At 47.3% G+C, this 22,207-nt stretch overlaps 1 protein-coding gene across 1 annotated transcript in view; it reads right to left on the bottom strand.

The window, feature by feature from the left end:
• LOC144785021 (metabotropic glutamate receptor 6-like) overlaps positions 1–22,207 on the bottom strand; it is a 250,240-nt gene that overhangs the window by 17,892 nt on the left and 210,141 nt on the right. The window contains exon 9 of the mRNA XM_078664138.1: positions 15,518–15,761. Within this exon, the coding sequence (XP_078520264.1) occupies positions 15,518–15,761 (244 nt within the window). The remainder of the gene's footprint in view (positions 1–15,517; positions 15,762–22,207) is intronic.

The raw sequence follows: 22,207 nt of genomic DNA, 5'->3' as shown, positions 1-22,207 counted from the left end.
TAAATATAATGCTGCCTTGAACACTGCTGTTAACCTCATTGCCCCTCTAAGACTCTGTAGCCAGCGGTCCAACCGTAGGCAGGAACTATGGTATTCTGACTTACTGCGTGATGAAAAGAAAGCATGTAGGAAGTTGGAGAAGACCTGGAGAAGTTCGCAGAATGTAGCTGACAAATCTCGCTACCACTCGGCCTTGAGACTTTACCATAGAAATATTAGAGCCGCCCGTAAAAACCATATTGTCTCTCAATTATCGGAGGCAGGTAATGACTCTAAACTACTGTACCAGGTTCTCTGTTCCTTCACTAAACCCGTTGCATGTGACAGCCCGGAGACAGTGTCCCAAAAATTGTGTGATGATACTGCTGGGTTTTTTGCCAATAAGATCGATGCTATCTATCAAAATATTGCTCAATCCATCACCTGGGTCGATATCAAGGACCCCTCTCCCAGCCTTCAGCTCGGAACAGTCGGACTTGGACCTTCTGTATTATCCTCAATTCCTGAGATCAGTCTGGATCAAGTCAACTCTTTGATTGGGACAATTAAATCGGGCAGCCCGGTGGACCCTGTACCCGCCCGTGTCATGCATCTTATTGGGAATGCTCTTAGTCCCACCATTCAGACGGTGATTAATCGCTCTCTTTCTGAAGGATTGGTCCCTCTGGAGTGGAAAAACGCCCTGGTCAAGCCCATCAGAAAAAACACCTCCATCCCTTGGTCGGATATGACCAACCTGAGGCCGATCTCCCTTTTGCCGTTTGTCGGCAAATTGATGGAGAAACATGTCAACCACCACCTTTCCAGCTTCATCGAGCAGACCGGCTGTCTGGACCACTCTCAGTCAGGGTTCAGACCTAGGTATAGTACCGAAACGGCTCTTCTTTCTGTCACGGATACTATACGCATGTCTCTGGACAGGGGTTTGTCTGTGGTGTTGGTGCTGTTGGACTTGTCCGCAGCATTCGACACCATATCCCATGCCATTCTCCTAACCCGATTAAAGGAGATTGGCATAGACAAATCTGCCCTGGCGTGGTTCACCAGCTTCCTTGCAGAGCGTACCCAGAAGGTTAATATGGGCTCCTTCAGTTCCATCCCCACCAATATCACCAGAGGAGTCCCGCAGGGCTCCTGTCTCAGCCCTACGTTGTTTAACGTTTATGTTTCCTCCCTGGCCGACACCATGAGGTCCTTCGGGTTTTTACCCATCTCTTACGCTGATGACACGCAGCTGCTGTTTACCTTTAAAACCTTTACTCCTGAGATAAGACAAGCTTTCTCTAACGGCATGACTGCGGTCGCCAGCTGGATGGCCAGGAACTTTCTCCAGTGCAATGTGGGAAAGTCGGAAGTCATGCTGTTCGGGGAGGCAAAAATCCTGTGGACCCCTGACTGGTGGCCTACAAGCCTGGGAAAGGCCCCTTCCCCTAAACAGGTGGTGAAAAATCTGGGGGTCCGTTTGGACCATGACCTCACTCTTGCTCACCATGCCAACATCACGGCGGGATCCTGCTTTCATGTCATCAGCCTCCTTCGGAAAGTGTTTCCTCTTCTCCCTGACTGCACAAGGAAGACCTTGGTCCAGGCCCTCGTATTGAGCCGCCTGGACTATTGCAATGGCCTATTGTTAGCAGCCAATGAAGGAGTGCTCAACAAACTTCAGGTTGTACAGAATAGCGCGGCACGCTTGGTGACCAATGCTCCCCCTAGAACACCATCCCTGCCCCTTCTTAAAGAGCTCCACTGGCTCCCCATCCGGAAACGGGTGGAATTTAAGACCTGTTGTGTGGTGCACAAGAGTCTGCATAACCTAGGGCCTCACTATCTGGCCGAAAAATTTGTCCATCATCGTCCCTCCCGTAACTTAAGATCCAGCAATCAGCTGTTACTACAGATTCCCCGACACAATAAGACCAGACAGGGAGGCCGCGCTCTTTCTGTTATGGGTCCTCGTCTGTGGAACAACCTCCCCCTTTCCCTCAGACAGTGCTCTAGCCATCAAGCCTTCAGGAAATGTCTTAAGACAACTTTATATCAGAATTAGCGCCAGTTTGGACCTGTATCACTCCACAGCACCGCGCGGAGATACACCTTCGGGTGTGATTCCGGCGCGTTACAAGCCCATAAATAAATAAAATAAATATCCTTGATGATCGTACCCAAATGCCATTTCTTATAATGGGTGACCTGAACGGAAAAATTTCAAATAGTGAAATTGGAAAATGGGCCAATTCAGCCAAAGAAGAATCCCTGGAAATGCCCTTCCCAAAATTCCCCAAAGGTAACAAATCTGATAAAAGAGGTAGGTCACTACTATCTTTACTACCAAGTATAAATGGGACAATACTTAATGGTAATACGGAAGGTGACATACCGGCATCACAAACTAGACGGGGAAACGGAACTTCTTCTATTCTCGACTACCTAATCTGTGGGATGGAAATAAAGGAGTCAGTTATGTACCTGAAAATCTATTTTACAGAGGAAAGCGACCACGCCCTCTTACATCTAACTACTCTATGGATGGCATATACCTCCCTCACTAAACAGCCAACACTTCATAAATTTACAATTGAAGCTAATATTAGCCAGAGGCGGATCTTTTGGAACTCCTCTACTTTGGACAATATTACTACACTGGTTGCTCATACTCAATTATTAACTATCACTCATTCAGATGATCCCATCACAAATTTCGAATACATAATCAAAAACCTTAAGAACGTACTCTTAAATAAATCACAGCAGGCCAGTTACGGAAAAAGTATAACTACTAATAAAAATAAAAATCGCAACTCTCCTGCTGCAAAAAAACTCAATAGACTCATTCGAGCACAACATCTGAACTTCTCAATAACAATAAAGGCAGAAATCAATAAACTCAAAAACCAAATACGAAGAGAGAAAAACAAGCATAAAAAAAACTGCATGACCGTAATTGGGTAGACATACAAATAGCCGCTAAAGACCACAATCAACGAAAATACTGGTCTTTAATTGCTAAAATGACTGGATCTAAAAAGAAACTCAATGCTATTCCAGTCTCGCCCAAGGACTGGGAAATATATCTGCATGATTTATATAAATCAAACCCATCAGACCTCGCAAGGAAGGACTTCGATTCCACTACGGAAAGGAACAACACAAAAATCAATAAGATCTCGTCAAATTCCATTGCAATCCACATCAGAAAAGCGAGAAGCACTGCCGCTTCAGGCCCCGACCAAATTCCCATCAAGGTCCTCCAAATTGACCCCAAGGAGTGGAGCCTGTTGCTCTCTCCACTTTTTAATTACATTTTTGAAACCGGAGAAATACCGAAATCCTGGCTGGGTAGTATAATTATTCCGATATACAAAAAGGGGAACAAAAACACAGCCAGCAACTACCGGCAAATAGCATTGATGGACGCGTCCGGGAAAATTTTTGCTGCAGAAGTATTAGATCGATTAAAATCATGGGCATTCTCGCAGGGTCTCATACCAATGTTTCAAGCAGGATTCCGACCCAACCATTCCGTCATAGATAATATAGCAACTCTTCAGTCCATATTAGACAAATACACAGTAGGGAGATCACAACCAATATACGCAGCCTTCATCGATTACTCTACTGCTTTCGACCGGGTTGACAGACCGACTCTGTGGAACAAATTGAGGAGGTTTGGTATCCCCGAACAATCACTACGGGTCGTTGTTAATCTCCACAACAAAACATGGTGCCAAGTTCAGATGGGGAGCGAAAAAGGTTTGACCAACATAATTAGCACGTTCAACGGCCTCAAACAAGGATGCCTTTTAGCACCGATTTTATTTTCTCTGTACCTTAGTGACCTTCCATCTCACCTGCAACAAGGCTCCAGCTTGCCCCCAAAGATCGCTACACAAAGCATACATGCCCTACTATATGCTGACGATATAGTTACGTTGGATCTAACGCCCTTCAGACTACAAAGTCTTCTCGACAGTTTACACAAATACTCAAAAGATAACTTTCTAATTCCCAATCTAAATAAAACAAAAGTGGTTGCATTTACCGTTAAGAAAAAGAGAGTAAAGTACTGCTGGAAGTTGGGCGATGAACATATAGAAGAGGTCGAGGAATATACATACTTAGGTAGGATCTTTTCAAAGAATCTGAAAAATCTTAAACAAATTAATCATCTAAAAATTAAATCTGAACTACACGCTGGGGCTCTATTGAGACTGTATTCTACTACAGGAAACAGGCATTTTTCTACATTATTAAAGGTGTACAGAGCAAAGATTTGAAGGGGGTAATGAGTGTGTTTGGTGTCAAATCCAGATGTCCTTAGGTTCAATCCTTCATTAAATAATCAGAGTCAGAAGTCCTTATTTTGTAGAAAGGTTGCTCTTTATTTTTTGATAAAAACATGAACGGCTGGGGTGCTGGGGTGAGACATTTGCATCCTAATGGCCCATCATCAGGCTGATGGCCCTTCTTGAAGTAGATTGGAAGGGAGGGGCTAACACTTGCACCTGAATAGGGCTGTGCCTGTCTCCCCACAAAGAGCCGCATACTCCCCTGTAGGGCGTCTGGTGCGTCTGGTGCCAGGGAAGGAAGGGCAGGGAGCTTGTGAAGTTCAAAGGCCTCTTTGATGTCTCTCCCTCTTAAAAGGCACATTTAGGTATTAGTACAGGACTCCTGACACCCCCAATTCAGTTCACTTTTGGGACTGAGGCGACTGCAAAGAAGAAGAGCTGTGCTGCCAGGAGGGACTACCACTTTGCTACTTGCGTTGTTGTGTTGGCCTGCTGATTGCTGTGCTGCCAGGAAAGACTGCCACTTTGCAACTTTCTCTGCTGTGTTGGCCTGCTGCCTGCTACCTCTTGCAGTGAGGGAGGAGTGAAACTGACCTCTACAACCTTTTTAACCCAAGAACTCCAAGGGCTTTTTGGCTTGCCCCATGTTGTCAAAGTCTCAGGGCTATCAAAGACTTTGCAGGCATCCACACAAAAGTGGATGACCTTGAGGATGAGCGCTTTCAACTTTTCTGAACGACTCGTGCCCTGACCTGCAGGCGGGTCCTGCATCCCATGCTTGGTTGTCACCAGGGCACGCACCTCAATTCTAGACTGTCAATCACCTGTACGCTCAGCTTTCAAGTATGCTGCTCATAGCCACTTGTAGTGGAAGTCAGCATTGGAGGAAGCTCTCATTCAGAGTGGCTGCTCTGCCCTTGTGTTGCCGGAGCAACCAGAGGCACGCCTATGACCGATGCATCAGCAAAGCGAGCACTGCGCATCGACAATCAATCAATCAGGGATTTGTGAAGCGCACTACTCACCCGTGAGGGCATACAGAGGACTACAGCTGGTAGTCCGCCAGGAGGATGCCGCATCAAGTACCCTTTGGTTACCGGACTGCCCAGGCCGGTCCCATGAGGCGAAGGTCGCAGTTCAGGATCGCCTGAAGAGCCTCGTGGTGACACAGGCCGTCACTGCCGCATGCCAGAATGAAGGCGCTCTGATCCCCTGTAGCTGCACTGTCCTTTTGCAGGCAGCAGTTTTTGAGCAACTCACGATTGCACAGGACCTATTGAGGTCTCCCACATGCACCTTGGGGTTGTGTCCCTTTTTGTCTATACTGCACTCTTTTAGTGACTTGTGGAGCTCTGTTTGCACCCCACTCCAGCGTGAAGGAGATCAACTGTCGATCCCCGATGGAGATCACTGCATTCCCAAGAAACTTACCATCATTACTTGAATAGAAGTGCACAGGCACTCCCACGTGCACTCACTGCATGCAGGTTTTGTATGCATATATCTGGACCAATACTTATTGGATTAATGTCATTTTTGTCATATTTAAATCAAATAATGATTCTCTAGTTTTCTAAACTGCAGTGGAGTATTTTTTGTGGTGTTTTCACTATGTTACTGTAATTAATGTGTTGCACAAATTCATTACATTTTAGGTTAAGCCTGACTGTTCTGCACCAAGCTACCAGAGGGTGAGCACAGGTTAATTTAGGCTGTGTATCTTACTTACCCTGATTAGAGTCTTAGGGGTAGATGTATCAAGCCTTTTGCGATTCGCAGAGGCCTAAATTCTGCGAATTTCGGCCTTTGCGAATCGTAAAAGGCCTTTTTGCATTTCTGGGAATGTATTAAAAAATCGCAAAATAAGGAATTGCAATAATTTGCGATTGCTTATTTTTCTTAAGCATTTAAGGAATCGCAAATTTTGCGATTCCTTAAATGCGATGTATGTGGGGTTCTGAAATTGCGATTTTTTTGTTAAGAAATCGCAAATTACCACCAACTTGTAGTTGGTGGTAATTTGCGATTTCATTTAAAAATGCCCTATTTGGCATTTGTGAAGGTGGCATGTGATGCAGATACATGCCCATAGGGCATGTATGTGCGCCATATGCACACACATTTAAATTTCAGGGGTGCAGCAGGGTGTCTTTGAGACACCCCTGCACCCTTGAAATTATTCTCAATTTGCGAATTCGCATAATGCGATTCGCAAATTGAGAAATATTTCGCAATCATTCCTATGGGCCTTCTGGACCATAGGAATGCATGGGAAATTATTCCTTATTTGCGAATTCGCAAAGTGCGAATTCGCAAATAAGGGAGACTGAGAAATCACTAAAAATAGCGATTTTTTACATACATTCCATTTTGCGATTTCTAAATTAATTATATATATATTAAGAAATCGCAAAATGGAATTTTGATACATCTACCCCTAAGTCCCTACTTGGACAGGGGACATACCTCTGCCAACTAGAGACCCCATTTCTAATCTACAGCCACCTGAGATACTCACTGAAATGAACTAGATGAGGGTGAACTGTCATCTACACACAATCACATGCCTCACAGCCATACACACACACACACACATCACAGCCATATATATGCACACACACCCACCTCACAGCCATACACACACACACCTCAAAGCACTATATATGCACACACACAAACACACACACCACACAGCCATATATATGCACACACACCCACCTCACAGCCATACACACACACACCTCAAAGCACTATATATGCACACACACAAACACACACACCACACAGCCATATATATGCACACACACCCACCTCACAGCCATACACAAACACACCTCAAAGCACTATATATGCACACACACAAACACACACACCACACAGCCATATATATGCACACACACACACCTCACAGCCATATACATGCTCACACACATCTCACAGCCATTTATGCGCTGACATACCTCACAGAAGTGTACATGCACACACACACCTCACAACCATATACACATGCACACACACCTTACAGCTACATACACGTACACACCTCACAGCCATATGCACTCACACAAACCCACTCCTCACAACCGTATATAGAGATTGTGTGATGGAACAATGCATGCCTCAACAAAGCATGCCTGAACCATGCGGTCTTAACCACAACCGCGTCTTTACCACGCATGCCTTTACCACGCAATTTCGTAGTAAAGACATGATTGGTAAAGGGACATGTTTGGTAAAGATCACACTCCTGCCCCTCTGCCTTGAGGCCTAAACTTCGGTCCTTCTGCACCCACCCCAGCCCTATAAATAACCAACTCCCTATCCTGATCTTTAAACCCAGTCCCCCTAGCCCCAAAAATGACTCAGACCCTAGCCCCCCTCCCTAAGCCCTAAAACCAGCCCCCACCACATAGAACCTACCCCCACCTCCTCCGCCCCAGCCCAACTGCCCCCTCGGCCAGAAAGCTGCCCCTTACCTGTCCCCTGCCCTGAAACCTAAAACTCCGCCCCATTAAAACTACTCTGACCCCAGCCCCCTCCCTGAGCCCTAAACCCAGCCCCCACCCCTTAAACCTACCTCCACCTCCCCACTGCCCCAGCTCAACTGCCCCCTCCGCCTGAAAACTGCCCCTTTCCTGTCCCCTGCCCCAAGCCATAAAACTCCCAACCCCCAGCCCTGAAAACTACCCACCGCCCCAGCCCTGAAAACTACCCCAACCCATAAAAACTACCCCCCCAAACCCCACTTACCTTACCTTGCGCCCTGTCCCAAACCTTCCTCTTCTTGCTTCCGCCAGCCAGCCAGCAACTAGACTGAGCATATGCCTTAACCACGTATATGTGTGGTTGAGGCCAGGGCTGGACTGGGAACAGAAACCAGTCCTGGCAAACTGCTCAACCGCCCCCCCCTGGGGTGGGGGGGAGTGCAGCCGAGCAGTTTGCAAGGGCCGGTTTAGCTGATTTTGTTGCAGGGGGCCATTATTGCTGACCCCGGTAACAAACATGCCCCCCAGGGGCCCAAAACTGCCCCCCCCCCCACCCTAGCGGTCTATCGGGGAAACGCCCGGTGCCCGCTAAGGCCAGCCCGGCCCTGGTTGAGGCATATGCATGGTTAAGGCAAGCGTGATAACGCTTGCGATGTCAGAACACGCGTGGCTGAGGCCGCAGTGTTCCAACTGTCCCCTATATATACATGCTCACACGCCTCACAGTCATATATACGCACACACACAAATCCAAAAACATCCATGCACGCGAATAAACACATACACACACAGACACAAACACCTCTGAGTTGACTTCCTATTTTCCAGTCTCTTTTTAGCTTTTCCTGGTAAACTTGCAAACTAACCCTATCAGGAAATGGACAGGTGAGGAAGCAGTGAAGCAGAAGTCCTCCCAACCCAGATGCTGCAGGCAGCTGCCTGGCAGAACCAAAGTGGAGGGGACTCTCTTACAGCCAGATTCATCAAGCTCAATTGCGCTCGCAAAGGGCCAGATTCTGAGAATCAGGCCCTTTGCGAGTGCATTTTTTGCATTTGGGATTCATCATCCCAAATGCAAAATCCGCTAATAAAGAATTTGCACATTTGCGAGGAATTGCATTTAAGGAATCTCTATTTGAGATTCCTTAAATGCAATTCATTAACCATTTTTACATTGCGAATTCGCAATTTTTGGTCGCTATGTACCACGAAGTCTGACTTCGTGGTAAATAGCGAAAAAAATAGAAAAAAACACTTTAGTGCATTTTTCTCAATTGCATGTTACACACACACATGTCCTTTGGACATGTGTGTGCGCAACACCTGTGTAAATTTGCATATCAGGGGTGCTACAGGGTGTCCTTTGGACACCCCTGGCACCCTTGAATTCGCATCCATATTTGCGATTAGCTAATTGCTAATCGCAAATAAGGAATAACTCCCCATTCATTCCTATGGGCCTGTAGGCCCATAGGAATGAATGGGAAGTTATTCCTTATTTGCGATTAGCAATTAGCTAATCGCAAATAAGGAAGCTGTAGGAATCGCAATAAATATTGCGATTCCTACATGAATCCCGTTTTGCGAGTCTGTAATAGCGATTCCTTATGAATCGCTATTATAGACTCGCAAAACAGGTCTTTGATGAATCTATCTGATAGTCTTTTTGTGTCAGGAAATTAAGATACTTGAACAAAAAAAATGCCGTCGGAGCAAAAACATCACACCGGCTGCACTATTTAGGGTGGATGGGGTGATGTCCTTTTTGACTGCCCGCCACTGCCAGGAAAACCAGACTGTGGACTGAGCTGTGTGCCTACTGCATAAGAGCAAAGACAGAAGTGAAGACTGGGCAGACAGCAGCCTCTCATACCAGGAAGAGAAATACCTCAGAGTTTTGTTTTTCTCAGGACAACAAAAAGATGAAATGGAATGGATCTAAGGCAGTGATCCCTGTCTGAAATAAATGGGACAGTTTCAGAAAAGTTGTGGTGTACCTTGAGGGCCAGATGTTGTAAAGTTTTGAGCAGGCGCTCCCGAGTGGCAGAGGGATGAAGTCGACAGCACTGATCAACTGAGGTGCACAAAAGGTTTTTGAGCCTAACATTTTATTTATTTATTTATTTATTAATTTATTAATTTATTAATTTATTTATTTATTTTTATTTTTATTTTTATTTTTATTTTTATTTTTATTTTTATTTTTTATTTATGGCGTTTTATATAGCGCTGACCAGACCCGTGGGTATCGGAGCGCTTTACAACATTGTTTCATGTTAGTTAAACATATTAGAACAGTCTTCCGCAAAAAGTTCGGTAGTCCAAGAGTGCTGAGGCTTCTAGCATGAATCCCAGATAATGGACGCAAAGTTGGTGTCATGGGGCGTGGACTGATCAACCACCCCCGAAGAGCCAACACAACCTCCCACCTACCAACGACATGCAGAGTAGCAAAACCTCGTGTGCGTGGGATATCAAAGCCAAATGAAACCAGGTGCAAATGATGGGCAAAAGTTGGGATCCGCCATATTGCCTTATTTTTCAATGGCTAGTATTAGTGACTATTGCGAAAAGTGCACATTGTGTGATCTATCCGTGAGCAGTCAATGGGAGTCAATGGCGCCACTCAGAATCCAAGTGGGTGAGTGATGCTTTCTGGTGTGATATAGGGCCATATGTATCAAGCAAATTCGCATTCGCAAAGGCCGAAATTCGCAGATTTGCGAATTTGCTAAATGGAATGTATTAAGAAAAATGTGGTGCAAAATTTGCGATTCCTTATTTTGTAATTGCATTTAAGGAATCGCAAATTTTGCGATTCCTTAAATGCAATGTATGTAGCAAAATAAATTAGCAAAATGCCCTTTAGGAATCGTAAGGTGCGAATTCCTTGAAAAATGCAAATTTTTGCATTTTTCAAAGTGCCATGTGACGCACATACATGCCCTTAGGGCATGTATGTGCGCCACATGTGCACCCATGCATATTTCAGGGGTGTAACAGGGTGTCCTTTGGACACCCCTGCACCCTTGAAATTATTCTCAATTTGCGATTGGCAAAATGCGAATCGCAAATTGAGAATAACTTCCCATTCATTCCTATGGGCCTCCTGGCCCATAGAAATGAATGGGAAAGTATTCCTTAATTGCGATTCGCAATTTGCTAATCGCAATTAAGGAATTCTAAGGAATCACAAAAAAAATGCAATTTTGTACATACATACCCATTTGCGATTCTCAAATAGCAATTTCTTAAAAATCGCTATTTGAGAATCGCAAATGGGTATCTTGATACATATGTCCCATAGAGAGGTATTCAGTTGTTACTGATATTAGAGGATGTGTATTATCTCAGTAATAATTGGCAGCTTGTCTCCACAAAGGCCCTCGTTCCCAGAGGGCTGGTGAACCCAATTGGGGTGCAAACAGGAATTCGTACCAGAATTGGGATTACAAGTATATGTAAACATTTTACCCGGTCATTGTGGGAATTGTGCTGGAAAAACAGATAAATCACCCGAGATATCCCCACTTTATACCCCAAACCCCCTCTCCCGCCAAATTTGAAGTAAAGAACTCGGAATGGTGAAGTCATATTGCACCAGGTAACTATTGCACACTCTCTTGTTTGTATAAAAAGCTCTCTCCCTGCGCTGCGCACACATTCCAGCGTAGCGCTAACGTAGGCACCGGTGCAACATGGTGCAAGGGTACCTGCGTTTCAGGCAGGATGTTTTTTTGTGCAGGAAGGGACACCTTCCTGCATAAAAACAATTCTCAGAGACATTGTTCTCTTTCTATGTGTGCTGCAAAATGCAGGAGATGTGGGAAGAGGAAATAATGAGGGGAAATAAAGATATTTCTCCTCGGTACACCTCTGTTGGGAAGGCGCAGCATTTTGGTGCATTCTTAGGTTGACTATTTTAGTAAATCTGGAAATGCGCCATAATCCATGGGTGGAACACCCACGCTCCCACGTCTTCCCAACACCGAGTAGCGCTTGGCAGCAACTTGGTGGGCCCTGTGTTACTCTAGATTTACTAACCACGCAAGGTGGCTTTGTGTGGCTTAGTACATCTCACTGAAGCCCTCGTTGCCTTGCGCCACCTTACATGACGCAATAACAACGCACCAGTTTTGTAAATCTGGGTATAGCGGTGTAAGCTTTTATCCCCTCCTCCCAGAACACGAGGTCGCTTTTTTCATCTGTGCTGTTGCTTGAATCCAATCAGTGTAACAACAGAGGTGTCACCAATTCTACTCCACTCATTACTCCCATCATGCATTGGTCCAAGATGGCCGGATCAAGGCCAGAGGTTAGGACTAAGGGGCCGATTACGATGGCAAAGTCCGCCCGCCATCGCAGCTGCAAAAGGGACCGCCCGCCATAGGTGTGGCCGTCCCTATACGAATTAGGATACGCCCGCCACACTGGCAGGCGCAACCTGTATTTTTACATTGCGGCGGGCGGAAGCACCCGCCACAAAGTAAAAATATATGTTTTGCATTTGAATGTACAACGTGACAGGCACCATGCGGTGCCTGCCACCTTGTACATGCAAATGCAGGGCTCACCTGCAGCACCCTACCCCCGGGGGCCCGCAATGGCCCCCAAAGGCATTCTCCGCCTGTCTTTTTGCGGCGGGATCTCCGCCGAAAAAGACAGGCATCGTAATGCCCACGGCGGTGCCTGCACGGCACCGCTGCCATTGCCCCATTGTACCATGTCCCGCAAGGTGGGCGGAAAAGTACCGCCTTGCAGGACCACGGCGGACGGTCTTTCCCTCCGCCGCGGTACCATTCCCATTCCCATCGCCATCCTAATTTGGCAGTGGGAATATTCAGGCTGATGGCGGGCGGTCCGCCATCGTATTTAGCCCCCTAAGACTTTTAGGACAAAGACTTTGGAGCTCTGCATCTAAATGGAGCTAGCAATCTGAGACCAGTTTTGGAATCCCGCATACGTTGTGATCTGAGCTCCTTTACAGAAACCACATAATATCGACAAAAAGAGTAGTTTTTTCTTAGCATCTGCACATATAGTGGGTTGGGCATTAGAAATCAGAAGTAACTGCAGACACAAATCAAACCAAAGTCCTATGTTTCCATACAGTGTCATTGAGAACCAGGCAGTGGCCTGTACATTTAATAGTTCTATTTTATGTTAAAGAATCCTTGAATGGTAAATATTAATAAAAGTGTCTTAATACTTGACGCTTTATATACAAACAAGTAGAAGATTTTAGGCACATAATTTCAGAGAAAGTAGCCTTTTTTCTTTTTGTGAATGGAGGCTCGAGCTGACATTCAGGCCAACTACTATTTCAAAATGGCTTCTTAACTCACAGCAGCCAACCAATCACAAGGAGGCAGCAATAATCTGCATACAAGAGGACCAATCAGCCATGACTGCACTAAGATGCACTACATGCATGATGCAGTTTTAACGGTAGAGGAGAAATGTAAAGCATACCCTACCTATATGGCCCATGCCCCACTCTTTATAATTTTTTATAATTATAAAATATATAATACCACCCAGACTATCTTGTAGGCAATAAGTAAGAAATGTAACTCATCCTTTGGGCAAAAAGACCATCTAGTCATAAAAATTATTTTGGTCTCTGACATTAATGCAGGAAGAAGACAGCAGTAATTTGATAAATGCATGCATAACCAAACATTCCCCTTTGTGATTGCCATTCATAATGGGTGGGTGGGTCTGCATTTATGGACAATGAATTAATTCTAATAGTTCCTATTAAGTAGTCTGGTATGCTGCATAAGGTGCGAAAGTGAAGAGGAGTTAGTCAATGCGTTTCGGCCATGTGACTTAGATGGTCTTCTTCAGGGTGCAAGGAGGACCTAGTATGCAAGACTTTATAGTGGTATCACTGTTAATTAAGGTACCAGAGAAAGTATGTCAAAGTGAGAATTTGTTCAACGGGCTGGAATCAATCCATGTGGAAAAGAGTTATGAAAAGCAAAATTATTTACAGGATGAAGAATTGAGAAATCATTAAAGAAGCATGCAAACCTTATGTAACAGCAGTTTTCATTCTGTACTAAGGCTATGGACCGAGATAAACTTTTATGATTAAATGATCTCCTTGCACAAATGTTGACTCAGATGTATTAGTCATTTTCCACAAGTTCCTCTTGATGGTGTTGAATACATTTCTTTTATGTGAGGGCAACGTATAATAAAGAATGTGTTGAAATCTGCAGAGATTTATATTTGTGAGCCACATAAAACTCTTCCTATATACCACATAAGTGTATGCATAGGTGCTCCCATGTCAATGTAAGTAGCACAGAAAGTAAAATCAAATGGGTTTATTTCTGGTCCTCCCTGCTGCTGTAATATTTTCATTATCTTCTTTGCATGGACCTCCCCTTAGTGTGCATATGGAGACTGAGGCAGCAGAGTGTTGTAGTAATAATTGTGTAGGCACAGGCTGAGAAGCTCTCTCTTTCACATCTCAGTGGCAATTTAAGTCAGGAGAAGGACAATATTGTTGTCGCAGATTGTTCAGGCGAGGTCCAGTGTATTAAATCATTGTGTCTAAGATCACTCAAACAGTCAGTTTCAGAGGCATGACAAGTAGACATTGGGTTGTACATTCTTTGTTTCTAGGGTCATGTTTTAAGCATTAACCTCTTTGGTGCTCATGACGGCTCCCGGACGTCATGAGTCACAGTAGGCGTGTGCTCATGACGGCCGGGAGCCGTCCGAACGTTGACGCTCCTCCCACGCACTGTTAATGCCCCGCCTGCAAGGGAGAATTCATCAGTGGGCGGAGTTTGGACGGCTCCCGGTCGTCATGAGCACCCGCCCACCTTGATTTATGACGACCGGGAGCCGTCATGAGCACCGCAGCTCCACGTCCACCCCCTGGCCCCTCCCCCCGCACCATGGCGGAATTCGCGCCGCGGCGAAGGGGTTAAAGGAAAGTGGTCAATGACAATGGTGGATAAGTCAAGAGACAGGTATCTCATTCTATGTGTCTAAGGCACAAGGAAGTCAGTTTCAGAGGAATATGCCTGACTTAGATTTAAGAACACACACCTTCTGAGATGGTGATATTTGTGTTAAGGGCCACTGTCAGAAGAAGGAGTACGCTGTTCTCATAAACAGCAGGTATACTGACATATGGCTATATCAAGCTCTGCGTCTAAGGTCACACTGGGAGGCAGCGTCAGAGGCAGGACAGTGGTGGTATGGGTACAGACGGATAACTTGAGTTTGAGGAGATGGTGGTGTTCTAGATCCTAGGTCGTACCAGGACATACCGGCCAACAATCGAAATCAAGGAAGAATTTGTTTGAAAAATGTTGAGATTTGTCACTCTTCAAATTTTTTCCATAAATTATGGAATTAAAAAAAAATTGCAAAAGAGAGTTTCAGACAAAAATGTAGGTATCATTCTTTGAAACAGAAAGAGTTGGCAGGTTTGTACTGAGGACCAAAGGCGGAAGTGGAAACGCCAGGAGGTTGATCCAACCAAAGGTCCGGTCGAGACCCTGAAGAAGTCCCACAGGAGACGTATCTATGAGGAAATCTATCTGCTGAGCTACAGGATGGGTGTCCAGCAGGAGGAGTGGAACTATGCTGGACCGAGGATACTTACAGGCAGGAGCAGGACAAAGGACGAGGAGAAGGTTCTGTTTCCGGAGAGGATGGAAGGACGGCCAGACGAGGAGGAAGAAGAAAAAGAAAGTCGATACATACTTAGCCATTACTTACTGTCCACCTTCTTCTCATCGGGGGCGCTCTTGGTCTCTCCGTTCTGTCGATCGCTGTGCTTCTGGGACAGCCGCGTGGACATGGTGGCCGCGGTGGCCACGGCTTTGAAGCTGCGCTTGCGCTTCTGTACGTTCTGCTCCGGGTGGAACACGATGATGTAGACCTTCGGCACGTAGAGCATGCCCAGAGAGACCGAGGCGCTCAGGCTCATGGACACCGTGAGAGTGGTGGTCTGGATGTAGATCTGCGGCCATCGTGGCAAAGAAAGGACAAGGACCATTGTTAGTTTATGCTAATGAGGAACTCACCTACCATTGTTGTAACGTCAGCGTATGTTTATAAACAGTGACAGTAAACTGTTGTTACAGATATCTATCAAACAGTGTCATCTAGTAGCTATCACATAGTTCCCCATGCAGTAGGATATTGATACTACACCATTAACCTTTTCGGTGCTCATGACGAGCTCAGCTCGTCATGAGGCACAGTGCTCAGGTGCTCATGACGAGCTGAGCGCGTCATGGCCCGTGGAACGCTCACACGCGGGGATAATTCCCCTGCTGTGCTGAGCGTTCCATGGGAACGGGTGTGGCCGTGACGAGCTGAGCTCGTCATGAGCACCTGAGCATTGTGCCTCATGACGAGCTGAGCTCGTCATGAGCATGGGGGCGCTGTGCGCGCCCCCAGCACAGTGGGGGTATTACCCCCGCTGCAAAGGGGTTAAGAACTGGCAGTAGACTCCTTCTGCTGCTTGTAAATGAATGACAAACTCTTGATAGAGTAAAATGACACCTTTAGGCATGAAAATGTATTTGCACTAGTCCACTAGAAAGAGCAATAGAAACAACCGCTTTTCAATGACACCGGTCACATTAAACTCCCCCGAGCCTTGTAGAGTTGGATATAAACTTCTTTTATTGCTAGCTGATTTTATATGATTGATTTCTTGCATCTTCATACCCAGTTAACAGGAGAAATCCTTTCTCTTCTAACAGAATTGACTATAGTCCCCCTTTGCCACTAACTGAATTGGCCACAGATTAACTGTATCCCCTAATACATTGGCAGCAGAACACCCTTAATTCCTATAGACTTAAGTATATGGTTTCTTTATTCCATAATGATTTGCCAGTTGTCTCTTCTTTATCCTCTAGTGAGTTGCATTATGCTCTCTTCACTCCTGTGAAAAACCCATCCTTTTTGGCCCTCTTCACCCCCATTTTTTGACTGATACTAGTGGTAGCTGACTCTGACTGTGCCCTGGGCTCTGCATCCCTGGCCCAGGGTCAGTGCTCTGATGAACAAGGTATACGGTAATTAGGTGTAATTACAATTGCCAATGACAGACCCTGTATGTCCCTACTATATAATAGGACAGGGAGGTTTAGAGGCCCAGTAGATCTCCTGGACTGGAGTGTGCACTGCTGTGTAGCCTGTTGTCCTTTTAAAAGACAGCCTTGCTTTGCAGACTGTCTTTAAAAGTAAATTACATGCAAATTCGACTTTGGTGGTACACGTACTACCAAGTGGTATTCCACCCTCTTTTTACAGCTAGGTCACCCCTGAGATATCCTCTAAGGGCCCCAGTGGTGAGGTGCCAAGTAATTATAAGCTGGGAAATTATAAAAGGTTTTATACGCCCTGGTGAGGAAAAAACTGCTACTTCTGTTTTTCCCTTATTGTAGTTTATTAGCTCCATAGGCTAACATTTGAATATGGTATTTAATTATAACTATTGCTAGGAAGGGACTAAAAATATCATTCAAAGACTTAAAAGATTGACAATGATAAATCTAATAACTTGCCACTATTGAATTTATAATGACAAGTACAGAAAAGAAGGTATAGAACTTTCTTTTATGTGAGCCAAATTCCAGCCTTCTAGCACCCTGATTGGTCAGCCATAACAGTGAGTTGTGACCCTTGACCCGGTCACTCCACTACCGCATGGCCCCGTGTACCCAGATTCTGCTGCCGCTGCCTGCTTGGCCCTCTTGCTGCCACTTCTCCTTAGGGCCCCTGCTCTCCAGGCTTGTCCTCGCTCTCCAGGCTTGCCCAGGCTTGCCCTCGCTCTCCAGGCTTGCCCAGGGTTGCCCTCGCTCTCCCCGCTCCGCTTTTCCACTCTTTCCAACCCCCCCTCTGCTCCCCGCCGCTGCTCTCCTGCGGCCCCGCCCCCATCTCCTGTCTCCCGCTCCCCATTCGCCGCCCCGCTCCCGCCTCCCAGCTGCTCCTCCCTCCCACTTCGCCATAAATAGCGGGGACCGCGCGCACGCGCAGTGGCCACGCGCAGCGGGCATGCCGATTGTGCGCCGAAGGCGCGCCAAAGGCAAGCTCGTCAACGCCCGTCCACGCCTGGACTGCACCCAGCACCAGAACCACTGGACCCCGCCAGAGCCATCCAACCCGACTGAGCTACGACGCCGCCACCCTCCACGCACTCAACACCGGCCAACATCCAGCCTGCTACCAAGCCACCCCGAAACGCACCCACGGAGCCTTCACCTGCCACGCCTGCTACTTCACCTGCACTCGGTCCTGCACCGCGCCAGCCAAAACAGCAGCCAACAACAACCACCTCAAGTGCATCCTGCTCAACACCCGCTCCATCCACAGGCACGCCGTCGAACTATGGGACCTTCTGGACAAAATGGCACCAGACGTCGCCTTCTTCACGGAAACCTGGATGAACGCCTCCTCAGCCCCCGACATCGCCATTGCCATCCCGGACGGCTACAAGATCATCCGGAGGGACCGCGTCAACCAGACCGGAGGAGGCATCGCCATCGCCCACAGAAACACTATCGGCGTCACGACCAACACCGACGACACCCTCGCCACCGCAGAGCACCTGCACTTCCAGATTCACACCGACCCCAAGACCACCCTCAGAGGAACCCTCATCTACAGACCCCCGGGACCACGCTCACACTTCAGCGAGGCCATCGCAGACTTCATCAGCCCGCTCGCCCTCGCCTCCTCCGACTACATCCTCCTAGGAGACCTCAACTTCCACCTGGAGAACGACCAGGACAACAACACCACCACCCTACTAGACAACCTCGCCAACCTCGGATTCAAGCAACTGGTCAACACCCCCACCCATTACGCCGGCCACACGCTCAACCCCGTCTTCTCCTCCAGCAACCACATCTCCTTCAGCCACACCACCGAGCTCCACTGGACCGACCACAGCTGCTTACACTTCAACTTCAGGAAAACAACGACCCACCACCGCCCTCAACAAACCCCCGGAAGATACTGGAGCAAGATCACCACCGACCGACTCACCACCTCCTTGAGCCTAAACCCTCCCACCAGCACCACGGACCCCAACGAAGGAGCCCGCAACCTCACACAGTGGATCACCGACTGCGGCGACACCCTTGCTCCACTGAAAAACCCTCCCAGCAACCTCAACAGCAAGAAAGCCGCGTGGTTCACCAACGATCTCAAAGACTCCAAGAAATCCTGCCGTGACCTCGAGAAAGCCTGGCGCCATAACCAGCCAACGGAAAACATGACAGCCCTCAAGAACGCCACCCGCAAACACCACCAGCTGATCTGCACCACCAAAAGGTCATCCTTCAGAGAATGACTGGACAACCACACCCACAACAGCAAGGAACTCTTCGACGTCGTGAAAGAGCTCTCCAACCCCAATGCCAGCAACAACGACATCACGCCTTCTCAAGACCTCTACAACCCTCAGCCACCTTTTTTCACCGTAAGATCGTCAACATACATGACAGCTTCGGCGCTCAGAACTCGTACCCCACCACCGAACCTACACCCCCCACCACTACCCTGTGCGCCTGGACTCAGGTCAGCACGGAAGATACCACCCACACGATGAACACAATCCACTCGGGCTCCCCAGCTGATCCCTGCCCACACCACATCTTCAACAAGGCCGACTCCATCATCACACTCAAACTTAGGGACATCATCAACAACTCCTTCATATCCGCCACCTTCCCGGAGAGCTGGAAGCACGCAGAGATCAGCGCCCTTCTGAAGAAATCAACAGCAGACCCCTCAGACCTCAAGAACTTCCGCCCCATCTCGCTCCTCCCCATCCCTGCAAAAGTCATCGAGAAAACTGTCAACAAACAGCTGACAACCTTCCTGGAGACGAACGGCTCCCTCGACCCATCGCAGTCCGGATTCCGAGCGAACCACGACACCGAGACCGCCCTCATCGCGGCCACCGACGACATCCGGACCCTGCTGGACAACGGAGAAACCGCCACCCTCATCCTGCTCGACCTTTCGGCCGCGTTCCACACGGTCTGCAACCGCACCCTGACAACCCGCGTCCGCCACGCCGGGATCCAAGGGAAGGCCCTGGAATGGATCACCTCCTTCCTCTCTGACAGAACCCAAAGAGTCCGTCTCCCGCCCTTCCTCGCAGAAGTCACCAAGATCATCTGCGGCGTACCTCAAGGCTCCTCGCTCAGCCCCACCCTCTTCAACCTCTACATGAGCCCCCTCGCAGCCATCGTACGCAAGCACAACCTCAACATCATCTCCTACGCCGACGATACCCAACTGATCCTCTCCCTCACCAACGACCCCACCTCCGCCAGAGCCAGCTTCCAGGACGGAATGAAAGACATCGCAGACTGGATGAAGCTCAGCCGCCTGAAACTGAACTCAGACAAGATGGAAGTCCTCATCCTCGGCCCATCCATCTCCGCCTGGGACGGCTCCTGGTGGCCCCCTACTCTGGGCCCCCACACAAGCCCACGGACCATGCACGCAACCTGGGCTTCATCCTTGACTCCTCCCTCACGATGGCCAGGCAAGTTAGCGCCGTTACCTCCTCCTGCTTCAACACACTCCGCATGCTCCGTAAGATCTTCCGCTGGATCCCCACTGGAACCAGGAAAACGGTCACCCAGGCCCTCGTCACCAGCCGTCTGGACTACGGGAACGCCCTCTACGCTGGGACCACAGCCAAGCTACAGAAAAAACTCCAGCGCATCCAGAACGCCTCAGCATGACTCGTCTTGGACATCCCCTGACACAGCCACATCTCCGCCCACCTGAGGGACCTGCACTGGCTCCCCGTCAGCAAGAGGATCACGTTCAGACTCCTCACCCACGCACACAAGGCTCTCCACGACTTGGGCCCGAATACCTCAACAACCGCCTTACATTCTACACGCCAACCCGCCAGCTCCGCTCTGCCAGCCTCGCCCTCGCCACCATCCCACGGATCCGCAGAACCACCACCGGAGTAAGATCCTTCACCTACCTGGCGGCCAAGACCTGGAACACCCTCTTCACCCACCTACGACTCACCCAGGACCATCTCTCCTTCAGGAAGCAACTCAAGACCTGGCTTTTCGAGCAGTAGCAGCCCCCCCAGCGCCTTGAGACCCTAGCGGGTGAGTAGCGTGCTTTACAAATGTTCTTGATTAATTGAGTCTTAGCCTTCTATGAATACCAAAATGAGTAAGTGCCTTCTGTGAATACCAAAATGAGTAAGTGCCTTCTGTGAATACCGAAATGAGTAAGTGCCTTCTGTGAATACCAAAATGGTAGTAAGTTTAGGATTTTGTCTTAAGTTAGTTTTGTGAATCGTGCCCCATATGGTCTTTAAGGGACCAAGGTGCAGACTAGCAAGGCTAATATCCGGTCTCTGGCTTTGTTTGTTTTTTACTAATTATCAACGCACTGCCTTTTTTCTACACAACATTTTGTCCCACAGCGCATGTGCACAACATTCTGTTATGGTCTTGGTTATTTCTGCCTATTTTCTTTAAATGCTGTCCTACTTCACCTGTCCGCTACATTACGAAAGAAATAGTGAACTTATCAAATAAGGTATTTTTCACGTTGTATTTTACTTCTATTTGTTAATCATTCTTTTATTAGAGATGCAATGGCTAGCATCACAAACAGAGAGAAAGATATGCCTTATTCAGATCTCTCCTCACACAGAGACCCTTAGTAAATCCTCAACTATGATTTCTAAGCTATCTGTCAGATATGTGCCTGCATCACCAGAAGCCTTTTCACTTCCTGTGATAGCACAAGGGTCAAATGCCACATGATGCAACTTCCTGTGATGCATCAAAGCCAAGTGCACATGATGCCATTTCTTGTGATGCCTTTCAATGGACCAATGGTGGGTGAGGTCACATCCACTGCCAGTGGTATTTTGCTGAGTATACATCTCTGCTGGAACCTGTAGTGTATCCCAGACTGGAACCTGTATTGTATTCTGGACAGGAGCCAGGTTTCCACTCCCAGAAAGCATACATTTCACCAGAGGCAGAGTACCAAAGAGGTGGCCAAATGAAAGATATTATCTGTCAGAATATCCATAACTAAAATATCATTTGACATTGCTATAGTACCCTAAATATAATTCATAAACACCTCACTCCATTGGATGTAGAATTCCTATTATTAATTTAATCTGAGCAATATTTCTGTAAATGATATTTAGGACACAATATTTATGTCAGACGATATTTCGGCACGGTATTCTGGTGCTACACTGTTGAAAGCAGCGAGGAACTCGTAATGCATTTACACAATATGAGTACTTTGATATTTTTATGTGGTCATTTTTAACAAAAATATTGATGTCATGACTCATGACAGCGTTTTCCTGGTGACATTCTGTAACCACAAAAGTTAGAGGCTTTGTGCAAAACAGAGGTGTTGATGTCGACGTTC

Source organism: Lissotriton helveticus, chromosome 10, assembly GCF_964261635.1.
Source record: "Lissotriton helveticus chromosome 10, aLisHel1.1, whole genome shotgun sequence".
Classification (NCBI taxonomy): domain Eukaryota; kingdom Metazoa; phylum Chordata; class Amphibia; order Caudata; family Salamandridae; genus Lissotriton; species Lissotriton helveticus.
The sequence above is the reverse complement of the archived record's forward strand: the minus strand, read 5'-3'. Positions and strand labels throughout refer to the sequence as shown.